Source organism: Lepidochelys kempii, chromosome 5, assembly GCF_965140285.1.
Source record: "Lepidochelys kempii isolate rLepKem1 chromosome 5, rLepKem1.hap1, whole genome shotgun sequence".
NCBI lineage: Eukaryota > Metazoa > Chordata > Testudines > Cheloniidae > Lepidochelys > Lepidochelys kempii.
This window is the reverse complement of record NC_136384.1, coordinates 91,761,853-91,778,940: the sequence shown is the minus strand read 5'-3', so window position 1 is coordinate 91,778,940 and position 17,088 is coordinate 91,761,853. Positions and strand designations below refer to the sequence as shown.

Sequence of the window (17,088 nt, the reverse complement as noted above, 5' to 3'; positions counted from 1 at the left end):
TCGAGGTCCCTTCCAGTTCTATGATTCTATGATTTCTAGACAACATTAATGACCGTTTCTTGGAGCAGCTAGTCCTGGAACCCACAAGGGGAGAGGCACTTCTTGAGTTAGTCTGAAGTGACACCCAGGATCTGGTCCAAGAGGTGAAAAAAGCCAAATCATTCAATAATAGTGACCATAACATAATTAAATTTATCATCCTTGTAGGGGAGAAAATAAGAAACCCACCTCAGTAGCATATAAATTCAAAAAGGGGAACTACACAAAAATGAGGAGGCTAATTAATCAGAAATTAAAACGAACAGTCACAAGCGTGAAATGCCTGCAAGTTGCATAGAAACTTTGAAAAAAACACAATAATTGAAGCATTCACACTCGTGAAGCTCAGCTATTCAAATGCTCATAGAAAGCAAAAAGGAAATGGCTCCAAACCACAGTCAAATGAAATTTCATGTTCAAATTCAAACTAATATTTGCAAAAATTTGTTACTACTATTTATTCAGCTCTGAAAGCATCAACTTATTTTGCACAGGTGAACTAAACAATTAGTTACCAGAGCTGGAATGACTTCTAGCTAGAAGGAATGTGGACTGAATTCTAACCAGAAGCCTCTAAGTGAAAAAATCATCTATCTCCTGAGCCAACCAGTCCCCTGAGCATTCCCTGCTCTTGAAACTGGCTTGTGAAAACAGATCTAACTCTTACACTGGCGGGCAATGACATAGCTAATTATTATGTATACCCTAAGCATAAACAAACAAAAAAAACCAGAAAGAGGACCAAAAAAAATTGCCACCATGATAAACAACCGTGTAAAAGAGGCTGTTAGAGACAAAATACATCCTTCAAAAGTTAGAAATCAAATCCTAGTGAGGAAAATAGGAAGAAGTATAAACTCCGGCAAGTCAAGTATAATTAGACAGTCCAAAAAAGATTTTGAAGAGCAACTAGCAAATGGCATAAAACCAACAGCAAACATTTTTTAAAGTACATCAGAAGCAGGAAGACTGCCAAACAATCAGTGGGGCCACTGGATGATCAAGATGCTAAGGGAACACTCAAGGAAGACAAGGTCATTGAGGAGAAGCTAAATGAATTCTTTGTATTGGTTTTCAGTGCAAAGGGTGTGAGGGAGAGTCCCACAGCTGAGCCAGTCTTCTAAGATGACAAATCTGAGGAACTATCGTAGATTGAGGTGTCAGTATAGAAGGTTTTGGAACAAATTGATAAATTAAACAATAAGAAGTCACCAGGAACAGACTGTATTAACCCAAGAGCTCTGAAGGAACGCAAATATGAAATTGCAGAACTACTAACCGTGGTATGTATCCTATCACTTAAATAAGCCTCTGTAACAGGTGACTGGAGGATAGCTAATGTAACACTGATTTTTTTTAAAAGGCTCAAGAGTCAACCCTGGCAATTATAGGCTGGTAAGCCTAACTTCAGTACCAGTCTAATAGGTTGAGACTATACTAAAGAACATAATTATCAGACCCATAGATGAACACGATATGTTGGGGAAGAATGTGGAGAAAGTGAATAAGGAAGCGTTATTTATCTCTTCACATAACACACAAATCAAGGCTCACCCAGTGAAATTAATAGGCAGCGGGTTTAGAATAAACATAAGGAAGCACTTCTTCATACAATTCTCAGCCTATCTGTCTAACTTATTGCCAGAGGATGTTGTGAAGGCAAAAAATAGAGCTGGATTAAAAAAAGAATTAGGTAAATTCATGGCTATTAGCTAAGATGGTCAGGGATACAGCCCCATGCTCTGGGTGTCCATAAACCTCTGACTGTCAGCATCTGGGACTGGACAACAGGGGATGGATCCCTTGATAAATTGCCCTGTTTTATTCACTCCCTCTGAAGCACCTGACACCAGCCACTGTTGGAAGACCATTGGTTTTACCCAGTATGGCCATTCTTATGTTCTTATCCCTTTTCAGAAAGGGAACTGACCTACATGCCTAAAATCAAGCACGTGCTTACATGATTTCCTGATTAGGGCCTTAAAGATTTAGTCTGGGACTCTCAAAACTGGGTGCCTAATGTTAGGATCTTAAACCCATATTTTGGCACCTAAATAAGTGGCCTGATTTTCAAATGTGCTGATCACCCAGGAGCTTCTATCTCATGTACCATTCAGAAGACCAAAAATTATTTGCCAAAGTTTATTCAGTAGCTAATTTCAAATAAAGAATAATTCTGCGAGAGTCACAGAAAATTCACAGGTAGGAAAAGAAGTGAAATGCACTGAATAAATTGCTTGCTCAGCTCTGCTTATTATCCTGAATGAGCTGGCTTTGGGTCCATTAATATATAGTTTGATATAAGGACCATCAGGAATTCTTTTTTCTGTGGTTTTCATATCCAAGTAAGCTCTGTGATATTTGCAGTTAGACAGTTCAAGCATCAAATATTGTGCAGGATTATTTGCACCTACTTAGCCAAACTCTGCTCTACTTGTTCCCATGCAGTACACTGAAGACTGATGCTGCAGCATTTCAACATGAGCTGAAACCAGCAATTATTTAAACTGTCACAAGCAATCCGAGTCTTGTGAGATTTCCAAACCAAAGAGATTCTGATAGGCTTTGGAAAAGTCTTCAAAATTCAGGCTGGTTTCAATAAGCTGAATCTTTGAACACTTTTAGATTTGTCTATCATTATTGATTTGGCTAATAATTAGCTATGTCATTGCCCGCCAGTGTAAGAGTTAGATCTGTTTTCACAAGCCAGTTTCAAGAGCAGGGAATGCTCAGGGGACTGGTTGGCTCAGGAGATAGATGATTTTTTCACTTAGAGGCTTCTGGTTAGAATTCAGTCCACATTCCTTCTAGCTAGAAGTCATTCCAGCTCTGGTAACTAATTGTTTAGTTCACCTGTGCAAAATAAGTTGATGCTTTCAGAGCTGAATAAATAGTAGTAACAAATTTTTGCAAATATTAGTTTGAATTTGAACATGAAATTTCATTTGACTGTGGTTTGGAGCCATTTCCTTTTTGCTTTCTATGAGCATTTGAATAGCTGAGCTTCACGAGTGTGAATGCTTATAGAAAAATGAATGTTAAGCTCCCAGTCTTGAATGTTTGCTGAAAGCAAATGTTGAGTGTCACAAAATAGAAAAAAATGACATGTGACTTATGTAACTTACAAATTTCCACTAGCACAAACTGTTCAGAAGCTATCAATATAATGGGGGGAAAATTGGGAATAATTTTCTATAAAGACTACATTTGAAAAAGTCACAATCTTGTAGACATTTCACAAGCAGGAAAAGAGACAACATTTTAGCTCATTTGATTAAGAAATGGTGCATTATGAATAATTAGACTGTGGCTGGGACACTGAGCTACAAAGCTACATTCTGAGTAACTGGGTGAATCTTTTTCATGTTGTCACAACTGTGCACCAACTCCCAATGGTGCTTGGTGGGGACCTCATCATGTACACAGAGAGAAAATAAATCCCTACACCCACTGTTTTAAATGAGGAACAGAGAGAGGGATGCATCAATTTGAAGAATAGTGAGCTAGACACTGTGTGGTGGGGAGAGGGAAAGTGAAAGGCAGAAGGAGAAAAAAAATGACAGTTTTAAATTGCCTGCACATTACAAAGTGCCAGACAGCAGTTTGTGGTGCTTCTAGGCTCTTTCTATTATAAAACCTAAATTGGGAGCTTTCAGATTTATATGTTATCAAACAAACGGAACTGAAGTTCGCTGCTGAGTGACAAACGACTGTGAAAAGGCAGCAAGGCTTCTGGGAGAGGGGAGTAGGGGGAAAGGATGCAAATAGTCTAGTAAACCTAGAAAAAGAGAGCAAAGGTAGAAAAAATTAACAATAAATGTAGTCAAAAGACTAAATAAAAGACATTTTACAATGTTTTCCTACTAATTTTTCTTATACTTAACTAGGAACTACTTTTCATAATGGAAGGATGTTGTTATAAATATGTTGCACATACCTTCTCAGAGCTGGTTTTAAAATAATGTATTGTAAAATGAATGAGCTGTAGTCTACTAGCAATAATCCATTATAAGCTGTGCATTAATAGACTACTAGGGCACTTCTCAGGTAGTTAAACCTACAGTGCATACGAGGAATACACAAGTATCCTACAGTTTACTCCCATCATGTCTTATTGCTATATATGCTCAGTTGTAGGCCTAATTCAAATCCCAGTGGACAAATGTCCACATCCATTTAGGGATCACCATGGTTGGCACACTTGGCCCCCACTGGCTTCTTTTATAGTTTGGCATGAAATAATGTTTGGGTCATTTTGCTTATGTGGGAATGCCCTGTGGATGGTAAATTTGAATCTAAGAAATGATTCAGTCAAGGATAAATTGAGGCAGAAAGAAATCACTTTATTAATGATATGTTCAATTTCTAAAAACAAGTACACCACAACTAACAATAAGCATTTCTTCAAAATTTAGTTACCGATAGTTTGTTAAACAGAATTTGGAAGATGATCTGTGATCGTGCCAGCTAATCACGTCAAATAAAATGCTGCAGTTCTATCAGGCGACTATTAAGACATGGTGGCAAGGCAGTTTGCAAAAATTGGGCGGCTGCTGCTGCTCTCTGTGTTGTATCTGTCATGTGGATATAGAGGAGCTCATTCACCAGGCAGCCCTAAATTCTCTCTCTCACACACACACATGCAGAAGAGGAAAAGGGAAGGTTCACATTCAGATTAGTTGGGAAGAGTACATTGGTAAGAAATCATTGCATTAATATTACTAAAATGAAATGAAGAATAATAAACATTTGATTTTAGCTGAATAATTACTTTTTGTTTGGCTCCAGTAAGCACATTCCATCTGATCTTTTATTCTCATAGCAGATATTTTTGCAGTGTCGTATTTTAAAACGATTGTTATATTACCCAAGTTCCCTGGGTACTGAAATCTGCAGGTGGCTATAATAGTCTGGATGATCTGTATTAAAAATGATAAATCATTTTCTTTCTTTCTTTAGCATTGTCTGCTCCCCCAGATACTTACATCTTTCTGACTCATATATATGTATTGATTATTACACCATCTCCCTGTTACACTTTAGGATCAGATCTGTGTTTCATTTGACTGCCAATAATGATGGGCCACAAATTCTTCATATTCCAGTACAGGTCGCACCATCTGAGCTGCTGCTAGTATAAGTGTGGTCCACTAGCCACAAACCAGAAATGACAAATGACAAGAAAGAGGTAATACAGATCCAGGCTTTATTACCTTTCCCTCAGTGCTTCTGCACCAGGGAAAACCTCCCTTCAAGTAGGAAACCAGGGCTAGCCATGCTGCTTGTTAGCCAGCATGCTCCTGACCCAGTGCAGAGACAGGGGGCATATATGTGGATGGTAGGACCCAGGTGATTCACTAAAGTACTAAAGGCACTAAGGTACTAAAGGCAAAACCCAATTTATTCAGCCTGGGAGAGGGAACAAAGTGCCCCTTGCCTTTTAGAGTGATTTGGGGTGAACTCTGTGTGCAGATCCTGGCAGAATTTGCCCCAGTTCTAATCACCTCCCTTTGCAGGTATTTCCACTTCAGGGATGCCCGAGAGAGAGGGGTGTGTGTGTGTGTGTGTGTGTGTGTGTGTGTGAGAGTGAGAGTGAGAGAGAGAGAGAACTGGGATCCTTTGTCATCAGCACATGGGAATAAAACTGAAACAAACACAAATATGCAGCTGTGACTCTTTTGGATTCAGAGCAGCAACAAAAGAGCTGGTAAAAGATTTGAATAGCTCCAGTCTGTGTATGTCAATGTCAATGGAAATGGCTAAAATTGCTTGTTCCTCATTCTTTAGAGGAGTCAAAGCATTTGAAACAAAAAAGACTTCTGACATGAAGAACGTGTGTTTTAGAGAAATTGCATTGAAATCAGCATGACTGAACTTTTGACACTTAACAATGTTGAAAATTGAATACTGTGAAGCTGACTAACATAGCTTTTATTTAATTACCCTCAATAGTACCTGTTACTTAAATTATTATATATAAGAAAGATTAAAATTTGTCACTGTAATGCATTTTTTCTGTATCAAAGCAAAACAGAGAAACACAATTTAGTCCTCTTATGTCACTGTAATAAATACATTGATTCTTATCTGAGCCAAAAGGTAAAATGAAATGAGAACTGGATCAGCTAAATGAAAGCTGAAAATAGAGTTGTGTGATTCTGGTAGGGTTCATGAACTGAGTCCTGCAGGTTGGTTCATAGACTCATCGATTTTAAGGTCAGAAGGGACCATTGTGATCATCTAGTCTGACCTGTTGCACATTTGCAGGCCACAAACCCTCACCTATCCACTTCTGAAATTGAACCCTAACCTCTGGCTGAGTAACTGAAGTCCTCAATCATGGTTTAAACACTTTAAGTTACAGAGAATCCACCAGTTACACTAGTTTAAACCTGCAAGTGACCTGTGCCCTATGCTGCAGAGGAAGGAGAAAAACCCCCAAGGTTTCTGCCATTCTGACCTGGGGGAAAATATATTCCTGACCCCAAATATGGTGGTCAATTAGACTCTGAGCATGTGAGCAAGACCTAGCAGCCAGACACCTGGGAAAGAATTTTCTGTAGTTACTCAGAGCCCTCATAGAATATTAGGGTTGGAAGAGACCTCAGGAGGTCATCTAGTCCAAACCGCTGCTCAAAGCAGAACCAACACCAACTAAATCATCCTAGCCAAGGCTTTGTCAAGCCAGGCCTTAAAAACCAATAAGGGTGGAGATTCCACCACCTCCCTAGGTAACTGATTCCAGTGTTTCACCACCCTCCTAGTGAAATAGTGTTTCCTAATATCCAACCTAGGCCTCCCCCACTGCAACTTGAGACCAGTGTTTCTTCTTCTGTCATCTGCCACCACTGAGAACAGCCTAGCTCCATCCTCTTTGGAAACCCCCTTCAGGTAGTTGAAGGCTGGCATAAAATCCACTCTCACTCTACTCTTCTGCAGACTGAATAACCCCAGTTCCCTCAGCCTCTCCTTGTAAGTCATGTGCCCCAGCCTCCTAATCATTTTCGTTGCCCTCCACTGGACTGTCTCCAATTTGTCCACCTCTGTTCTGTAGTGGGGGAACCAAAACTGGATGCAATACTCCAGGTGTGGCCTCACCAATGCCGAATAGAGGGGAATAATCACTTCCCTTGATCTGCTGGCAATGCTCCTACTAATACAGCCCAATATGCCATTGGCCTTCTTGGCAACGAGTGCACACTGCTGACTCATATCCAGCTTCTTGTCCACTGTAATCCCCAGGTCCTTTTCTGAAGAACTGCTGCTTAGCCAGTCGGTCCCCAGCCTGTAGCAGTACATGGGATTCTTCTTTCCTAAGTGCAGGACTCTGCACTTGTCCTTGTTGAACCTCATCAGATTTATTTTGGCTCAATCCTCCAATTTGTCTGTCACTCTGGACCCTATCCCTACCCTCCAGCATATCTACTTATCCCTGCAGTTTAGTGTCATCTGCAAACTTGTTGAGTGTGCAATTAATCCCATCATCCAGATCATTGTTAAAGATGTTGAACAAAATTGGCCCCAGGACTGACCCCTAGGCATTGAGTTGTTGATCACTACCCGTTGAGCCCTACCCATCTAGTGTCCCATCTCCGGCCATTGGGAATTTTTGCTGCTAGCAGTTGAAGATCGGTTACGTGACATTATAGGCAGCCTCATTATACCATTCCCTCCAAAAGCTTATCAAGATCAGTCTTGAAGCCAGTTAGGTTTTTTGCCCCCACGGCTCCCCTTGGAAGGCTGTTCCAGAACCTTTCTCCTCTGATGGTTAGAAACTTTCATCTAATTTTGAGCCTAACCTTGCTGATGGCCAGTTTAGATCTATTTGTTCTTGTGTCCACATTGGCACTTAATTTAAATAACTCCTTCCGTCCTTGGTATTTATCCCTCTGATATATTTATAGAGAGCAATCATAGCTCTTCTCAGCCTTCTTTTGGTTAGGCTAAACAAGCCACGCTCCTTGAGTCTTCTCTTATAAGGTAGGATTTCTATTCCTTGGATCATCCTAGTAGCCCTTCTCTGCACCTGTTCCAGTGTGAATTCAGTTTTCTTAAACATGGGAGACCAGAATTACACACAGTATTCCAGGGTTCTTGATCTCAAACATCCCACCCCAGCCTTCTCAACAATCCTGGGAGCAGCCCATTTCTTCCTATATGATAGATGTCTTTAGAGCAGACAGGTTCCAAGGAGGGTGGATAGGGGGAGAATAGATAGGCTGATGGAAGTGTGAAAGGGAGGTTCACCAGCTCCCCAGCTGTGCAAAAACCTCAGGTGCATATTCATCAAACTTTTATGAGAGTGTCAACATTTTGCACAGCTCTAGAAAGCTTTTCTCTGTGCATCCTATCGGAAGAACTGTGATGCAGGGCAAGCTTAATGCTACTGAGCGCAAAGCAGGTCAATAATTAATATGTCATCTGCAAACTTGTTAATTAACATTAAATTAATTGTTATGTTAATACATAAACCTGCCAACTCTAACTCTTGTGAGCCACAAACCCCAGTGTCTAGAACCTAATTATGGCTCAGAGCTATGCATGTTGGGGGCCAGTGTAGAGGACATCCGCTGTTTCAGAAGTGATGGATGGAGGCATTGTGCCTGTGTAGGATTGAATCATGCATACTGTCTCCTGATTGCCACTTTCTTCACCTTTTGAAAAGGGATAACATATATTGCCTCCAAATGCTTGCTTGCCAGTGAAATTTGGGGGTGTGGCAACAGACATGCCAATGACACCATTCAGATGTGCTCTTCTCTGGTGGTGCTGCTGCTGACAGCAAAAGCTCTGGCAACCTCCCTCTGGTACTCAGAGAACAAAAGCAGTCCCATGATGTTTATTTCCTGTGTGGAAATATGGTGGCTTTGTCAACATTAGATTGAATTGGGGATCTCTAGAATTGAAAGCATGAATCTCTATAGTTTGAGCTAAAGAAATAGGCTCTCCAGCTGGGAGTGGTAACAGACTCACATACTCTGTGGATCAGGCATTTAGGGGGATAGGAAACACATTCTGAATTCTAGAAGCCTAGGCTGGGGGGGGCAAGGAAGGAGGCCTGCCACTGCCTCATAAATGCTGGGGTAGCCATATGGTATGGAGTAGCACTTTGAGCAGTACCATGAGTACAGTAGAAGGTTAAGCATCTATACAGAAAAAGCTCCACTGAAATCACACATTGAACAGATTTCTAATGGTGTCTGAATTCACTGAAAGTAGCTGCACTCCTCTGAGGTGGTGCTAAACAGGTTTGATTTGGGGTGACCTGTTCAACTTGTCTTGTATCTTAAACACTAGTTTTCTTTCTGGTCTATTTATGCCTTTTAATTCAATTCCCTGTATTCAAAGTGCAGCATATAAGACAGCAATCATATAAAATAATGTTGATGTAATTCTATTACTTTGTATTCTGTTGTGCTCTCTTCTCTTATTTACTGTAATAGAATTACTTAAACATTATTTGAGATCATTGTTGCTTCAGAGTTTGCCTGCACTTGTTGAACTTAAATATGTGGAGGGAACATTCAGAATAGGGAGTGTAGTACCTGGGTGGATAACCTTGCTGAACAGTGACTACAGGATAATGGAACAGAGGGAGTAGAAGGTGAGATAGGGATTCAAAAAGTCAGCTGAAAATGGGGTGTATGTTCTGGTGAGAAGCTTGCACACTGGTTTAGTAAATCTGCCGGCCATGGGGTATATGCTTTGGCGAGCTTGCGTGCTAGTTTAATAACAGGAAATATTGAGGCTTTGTTCTCTGTGAAGCATGAATCTTGCCTGTTAATCAGGAAGAAAAAAGCACTTCATAGAATCTACAGCAAATATGGGTCTCATGGGGAAAAGAAACTTGAGTAAGTGCTTTTTGACAGCCGTGTATTTAAATACTTAAAAATACACAAAAAAGGGAAGAATCAATAGAGGAACAAAATCAGTGCAAGAGAAAGCTAAATGTTACAGTGGTGACGTGCATTCATGTCCTGCTCTTGTCTGGTAATGCAGTACCATTAATACGTCTCTACACAGGTTGATTTGACTGCAAGCCATTGCTTACGTTTCCTATGGAAACAAGGGCTTGAAGTAACATGAGCCAATACCAGTGGAAGATCTGGTGAGAAGTCACCCCAGATCTTATGAAGGAACCATGGAGTTGATGCATCAGCATAAGAGTCAGAAGGATCACTTGCAAGCATGACCGCCTCTCTCTCATTTGTATTAATTGTTCTCTTCACATGAGAATGCTTTATAATACTTGTATGGGCGAAATTCATCCCTGTTGCAACAACATGACTTCAACCATGAAGTCATACTTTACTGGCTCTAATAATTATCAGACATCACAGCACAGGGGAGTTTTAAGGAGAGATTTAAAGGAGGCTAATGTATGTTTTTTCAGATTATTACAAGAGCTCTTTCCAGGTATTGGGGGTAAGGGGGTTGCATGGGAGAAAGTACAAAGGTGCCTATTGGAAAATATGACAAAATAGGCTATAAAGGCTGGCATCCTTGACAGAGCAGGTGTTGAGAGCTGTGTACGGTAAACAAGATAACAGGTAGGGGAGGGCTAAGCCATGAAGGGAGGAAGAGGATCCTCCAAACAAATGCTGAAAGATCAAGTAGAGAGATAGGAGAGATAACAGGAGAAGAGAGAGTCATGACAGCCTAATGAACAAGTGATCTGATATTCAAATGTGTTAAGCCAATGTTATCTTGCAGCCTACATTCTGATTTAGGATATTTTGTTTAAGCTTCCCCTGGCTGGAAGTGTCATGGGTCTCCAAAATAGCCCTCAGCATTCCAGGGAGGACTGTTAATAACCTGTGATTTTTTTTTTTTTAAAATATCACAAAGACAAAATGTCAACATTAGTGACAATTGCTTTATATTGTAACAGGCTTCCCCTCCCCAACAGCTGGGGTGCAGGTGGGGTGATTTGAGAGAAGCTGGGGAATGGCCATTGAAACAAAGCATTCTCTTTTTATTTCTCTTTTACCTTAGAGTTTCATACAGTTGCCCATCACTGTAGGATCTCAGCATCTTCCATGCCAAATTAGTCGCAAAAGCAAAGTCCCTAGCAGACATCATAGAGTCTCTAGCTCTTCTCCTTTCTCAGGGTAAAACCCCTGCATGGGGCAGGGTGGTGTGGTGGTGGTAGTGGTGGGGTTAGTTTTGTTTGTTTGCTTGGGTTGTTTGGGGTTTTTTTGAGCCACTGGTCTCCAGCTCTAGGGGAGGCGGGCACTATCGGTGGAGAGCTCTGGCTGCATTCAAGTGTGTTGGATTCTTTTTGATAATGTGTTCTGGCCTCATTCCTTTAGATGCCCCTGATGCGACAATATTTTCAAAGCTATCTGCAAGGAAAAGGACTAGTTTGCAACCCCTCTGCAGATCATGCCCTGCACATTGAGCACCCCTACCTTATGTTTATAGTTTCCCCAAAAAGAAAGGGAGCTCAGACCCACCACAGAACATTTTTCCTCACACTTGATCTCACCTGCTGACATGAACACCAGTGTATGTGACAAAGAGATCCAGTACCTGAACACAGGAGGAAAGAAATCCATGGAAAATTCAGGCAGTTCTAGCTGCAGAGCCAAAAATATTGGTTGCCTTGTAGTGGTCATAAAGGAAGCCCATTGAGACAAATTCTCTATTGGTGTCAACAGGCAACAATGAAATGGCAATCATTTACACCAGCAGAGAATGTGGCCCGTTGAGATTACTTTTGGTGTTTATATATATAAAAAACATAAAAGTTCTTATTGCAGACTTGTTTCTGTAGGCCATTCTATATCAGTCCAGCATGAAGCCAGGAGACAAACTGAACTACAAAGAGTGAATATTAAAGAGGTCAAGACAAAATGATCTTTTAAAGTAAGGAACCAGTCAAAGGGATGCAACTCCAAATGGTCAACACTGGGTTCTGTTATACTCTTTCATGTGGGACACAGTGAAGCACTGGGCTTTGAACACACTATCCTTGCTAACTTGTGAAACACAGCAGACAACAAGGGTACATCTACACTGTGACATGACCGCAGCTGGCCTGGGTCAGCTGACTTGGGCTCATGGGGCTCTGGCTACAGACATTCGGGGTCAGGCTGGAGCCTGGGCTAAGAGACCCTCCCCATTTGCGGAGTTCCACAGCTTGGGCTCCTGCCCAAGCCTGAATGTCTACAGAGCAATTTTACAGTGCTGCAGCCTGCGACCCCCAAGCCCAAGTCAGCTGACCTGGGCCAACGACGGGTGTTCAATTGCTGTGTAGACTTACCTTAAGTGCACATAACATATGTCATTTGTCTTCTAACCACAATCAATGGATAGAAGTAGATGAACATAAGGGATTGTTTGTGACCATCTGATCCAAAGCCTGAAAATGTCTTTCAGCAAGGCCATGCCAGGTGTAAACCAAAACCATATGTTCTTGCCTTTGAGATTTATCTGTTGCAGTGTTTTTCTAATTCAGCCTCTGTGAGCTTCTCCCCTCCTGTGTGCTACCATCAGTGTTCTTGTCTGAGCATGCTCAGCTGAGTCAATCTTAGGCCATTATTTAATTTGGACTTCTTTTCATCTTCTAACATGTGGCAAGGTAATATGCATTAGTTCAATGGCAGTCAATAGCCAGACATATCTCCAAAGCCCAGAGGCTAAGTACCACAGGAAGTCAGAAATGGAGCAAGAAAAGAGCCAGAAATTATGGTGTGACTACAGTCCAGTGGAATTCCTATAAAAAAATCCACTATCGCTCTTTTGCTTCACAACAATGGAGCAGCAGAAAAAAAATCTCTTTATTCTTATAGTGTGATCGTGAAAGTGTGTATCTTGGTCAGAAATATCGAAAATACTTAAAATATAATATAATCATTTTTTTCCAAATCTAAGGAAAATGCAGTTACAACCCTGTAGAAAAAATATCAGGATAAAATTATCAGTCTGGACCTAATTGTTCCTGTAAGGCACTAGCCACTGTAAAGGACAGCACAGAAATGCACTATCCCAAGGAGAAGTTGGAGAGCGATTGTGCATTAGGAAGCTCCATGGGGTACCAGAGGATTGCACCGAATGGTGCAACCTTCTACCCATGTTGCCAATGCAGAATGTGTGGGTGTGACCCAGGGCCCTGCTTCCTCCCCTCCCCATTTTTGATAATGTGATTGTCTCTGGTCCTTCTGTGGGGTACACAGCAGGGAGCAGAGAAGCTCCTTGTACCCTCCCACCCTCATGCGTCTCATGAGGAGCAGTCACAATCTGGATCATTTTCTTCCCTCCTGCCCCCCTACAGAATGTCAGCTTAGAAAAGAATTATTTTCCCTAAATCTTCCCACATGCTTACATCTTGGAAATGATGTGCACAGAGCAAATGGGTAACATGGTCGCATCCATGCTACATTTTTTCTCTTGTGCACAGACAGTACACAATGAATAAAGAGAGAGAAGCTCACTCCTGTAAGATATATTTTCTCATCATTTGTCTCCAAGGCAGACAGCTGTTTCTTATCTGGCTCCGGCTTCCATCTTCTTAAGACAAGAAATATATTCTTAAAAAAACCCAGTGAGGATGTTAGGCAGAACATTTCGGGATGGAGAAAACCCCTGTTTCTTTGGAATTTTCTTAAAAGCTGCAACTGTCCCTTGAAGTGGTGGCTATTGACAGCCAATGAATTTCATTTCCATTGGAGACATTTTGTTTAAAATTTTCTTTCTGTACGAAGCCAATGTTGGATTTGAGAAAGCAAAATCAATAATAGGTGTCAGCAAATGGTTGCCCTGCTCATTCTGCCTTCGACAAGTAATTTTAGGTGACACCGTTTAATCAGGATGAGACAGTACTTAGACACTGTTTAAGAAATTACCCTTTGATTTGTGCTCTGGATAAATGATTCATGAAAGAGCAATTCCAGTTTCTTGCCAGCTTGGAGTGGCCACATTCAAATTGCATTCTGGAAATGCAACAGCGAAACCTGGTACAGTGAAGTGTCAGCTGCAGTGCTCCCCCTTGACTGTAATGTAATTAAGTCAGTGCATTACGGAAATGGAATGTAACTTCATGTAAAACGGGTAGTCTGTCAAATAAGCAAGCGACAAAACTGTTTGTGTACCAGTTTATTCACATTTATCAGTGGGCCCTGGTGAAGTGGATGTTTGAATTGGTGTAAGTTTATTTGTCTCCTGATATGTAAAAAAAAACTTGCCATCTCTTGGATTGTGGATGTTTTAATTATATAACAGATGTAGAAAACTGAAATGGGCATTTTAAAATTAAGCAAAGGCCATTGTTTTCTCTTTTTTTCTATTTAGTAAATATAGTGCGCTTATTAGGAGATGTAACTTACAGTCAGTTCCCTGTACTGAATGTTTAAAAAGGTTTCCTTGATTGAGTGGACTAATAACAAATTAAGTGGACCATAACAAATCACTGTGGTCTAGCATTTACCCTCATATTTCAGATGTTGCTCAAATAAATCAGAAATTATTTGAAATCTAATTGGCATAACACAGAAGACCAGTTTAATTAGTTGGCTTAGTTTAGTAACCTCATTTACAAAGAAAGCAGCCACATTTTAACCACAATGCCTTGCATTTAAAAAATAATTCAAACTGGTTTACCATATAAAACTGGATGCCAGAGTCCTGATCAGTGCAAAATTGATGTGATTAGCAGATTGCTTTCCTTTTAACTATTCTGCTTACATTCCTATAGATGTGTAATGTACACCCCTTCCTTCCAATCCTGTATACGTGTGGGGAATGAACAAATGACAAAGGGATTTGTTTCTCATGCTAATCAGAGGCTGCAGAGGACTTAGAAGTGCCTCTATTAAGTTATATGTCTAAGAAAGCTTACAAGCTGTTGTAATAAAATAGATGTGGCCCTTCACACTAAAGATACATTAATCTAAAAAGGACTGCATTTTTGACCAGCAAAATTTTTATTTGTCTGCCAGCTTAGTTGTAACATCAACTTGAGACACAGAAAGTTCAGAGACATGAGACTAAGGAGCGTTTTTTTCTAGAAAACTTTAGCAAGGCTTTTCTTGTTCTTCTCTACATTTTCCATGCTGTTCTATAGTAGCACAGATGCACACACAAACCCAAACACACATCAAATAATGTTGTGACATTATATGTGTAGCTAATATACCGTCTCAAGAAATGTTTTCTCCCAACTGTTTGCTGTGTTCTGGACTTCATTATGTAAAAATCTTCACCAAAAAACAGGCATAATCCTTGTAGCTTTGCTAGTAGCATTCATCTTCTAAGGATCTGTGGAATCAGGAATGAGAAAAACAGCATCAGTATTAATACTTCACTAGATAAATTGCAGAGATCTAGATGCATTACTTAAAGCTGTCAACCGTGACTTCCCAGCAAAGTGAAAGGCATTTGAAAAATTACCGCTGATGTTTCAGGCTAGGGAAAAACTACTTTTTCAAACAATAAAAAGGTTTCCTTTATGGACTACTAAACCAGGCTCAGCATTTTAATTGGGGGAGGGGAGGGGAGAGAAACAGGGATGTTCCTGCAGCTGAACCCTCGAAATAGCCATGTCACATTATTTAAAGGCGGAATTCCTAATGGGATCTCCAAATCCATCCCCTATTTATGAGCCATCTCATGGAATGATAAAGGTGAAAATGGTTTGTTTTATGCAATGAAAATGAAAATTATGAAAATGGTTTCTTCAGTGGGAAGAGTAGGGAAAGTGCTGCCAAGGTTTAGCAGTGACTTGCATCTTCTTTCTGAGCTCGTGTTGCCTGCACAGAATTAAAGGGAAGAGAGCAATTAAGCTGTAAACGATGAGAGCTCCTGGGTTACTTTGGTTACTTATTCTGACCTTGCATAGGCTGTGATATTAGATCAAAGCCCCTTAAACCCACTTGAGAAGTGCACAGTTTGCATAACCATTAATTAATTAATCAATCTGACCATGTTTTATCTCACCTGTTTCTGTGGCTTAATTGTAATAATAATAATAAAGTGCAAAGAGAACAAAACAGAAGTGGCCGCTCAAATACTGGGTTCTGACAGGCTGCCAAGGTGAATGAAATGTTCCATTGGGTTGGAACAGTTCTTGCACAGTGATGCATATGGTAGAAGTTCGGTGGATTCCTTCCACCTGCCCTCCTTGCGTGTTTGCCCAGCACCTGCCTTGATCCTACATGTCCACTGGGCTCTGAATGTTGGCTTAACCCTCTTAGTCCTTCAGAATTCAGACAACCTCCCTCCTCAGGGAGAATGCATCTCACACACATATCCTGTCTCACAATAAGGCCATGACAAAGGAAAACATCCCACAGCTTTGTTTTCAAAGGCCCTACTTGTGTATGTTCTGAGTAGGGGCTAATGCAAACAAGCAATGAATACAGGTTATAGCTTATTGCTGGAAACAACAGAAGAGTTCACTGACTTTTGATATTTCTCCCACTATACTGGATGTAGTCCTATCAAGTCTATGTTATCTACCAATATAGGTACTTATAACACACTCATAGTCATAGTATCTGAGTGCTTTAGAGGTTACCTCTGTGGAACGATGATCCTTGTGCATATAAAGGAGTCACCAAATGAAGCCTTTGTTTTAAGTCCCATATGAAATATGTTCTCCACCTCCCTCAACAAACATACAAAACCCCAGAGGCAAAAACACCAACTAGCAAAAAGAAGGCTACTAGCTAGTCGTGCGTGAGGGCAGACTGGTCAGCCAAAGCAGGTGACTGAGGGAGGGGAAAAACATGTCATGTTACAGGGGAATCTTTGTTTCTAACTCTAGGTCCTTCTTCAGTTATCAGCAATGATGATGATTCGGCAAGTCCCCTCCATCACATTTCGAATGGGAGTAACACTCCATCCTCTTCTGAGGGCGGCCCAGATGCTGTCATCATTGGAATGACAAAGATTCCTGTCATTGAGAACCCCCAGTACTTCGGAATCACCAACAGTCAGCTCAAGCCAGACACATGTAAGTACAGATGTTTATATGTAGTTTGGTCATTTATTTTTCTCAGCCATGAGCTGGGTTTCTTTACCAGAGCTAACGGGGAAATGATGTAACTT

General features: G+C 40.7%; 1 protein-coding gene across 4 annotated transcripts in view; it reads left to right on the top strand.

Moving 5' to 3' along the window:
* The window catches only part of NTRK2 (neurotrophic receptor tyrosine kinase 2), a 272,799-nt gene that overhangs the window by 146,656 nt on the left and 109,055 nt on the right, over positions 1-17,088 (top strand). For all 4 annotated transcript variants that reach the window (XR_012159057.2, XM_073345037.2, XM_073345042.2 and 1 more), the window contains exon 13: positions 16,805-16,993. Coding sequence is in view for 3 of the 4 variants with exons in the window: in XM_073345037.2 (XP_073201138.1) it covers positions 16,805-16,993 (189 nt within the window). In the remaining variant the exon portion in view is untranslated. The remainder of the gene's footprint in view (positions 1-16,804; positions 16,994-17,088) is intronic.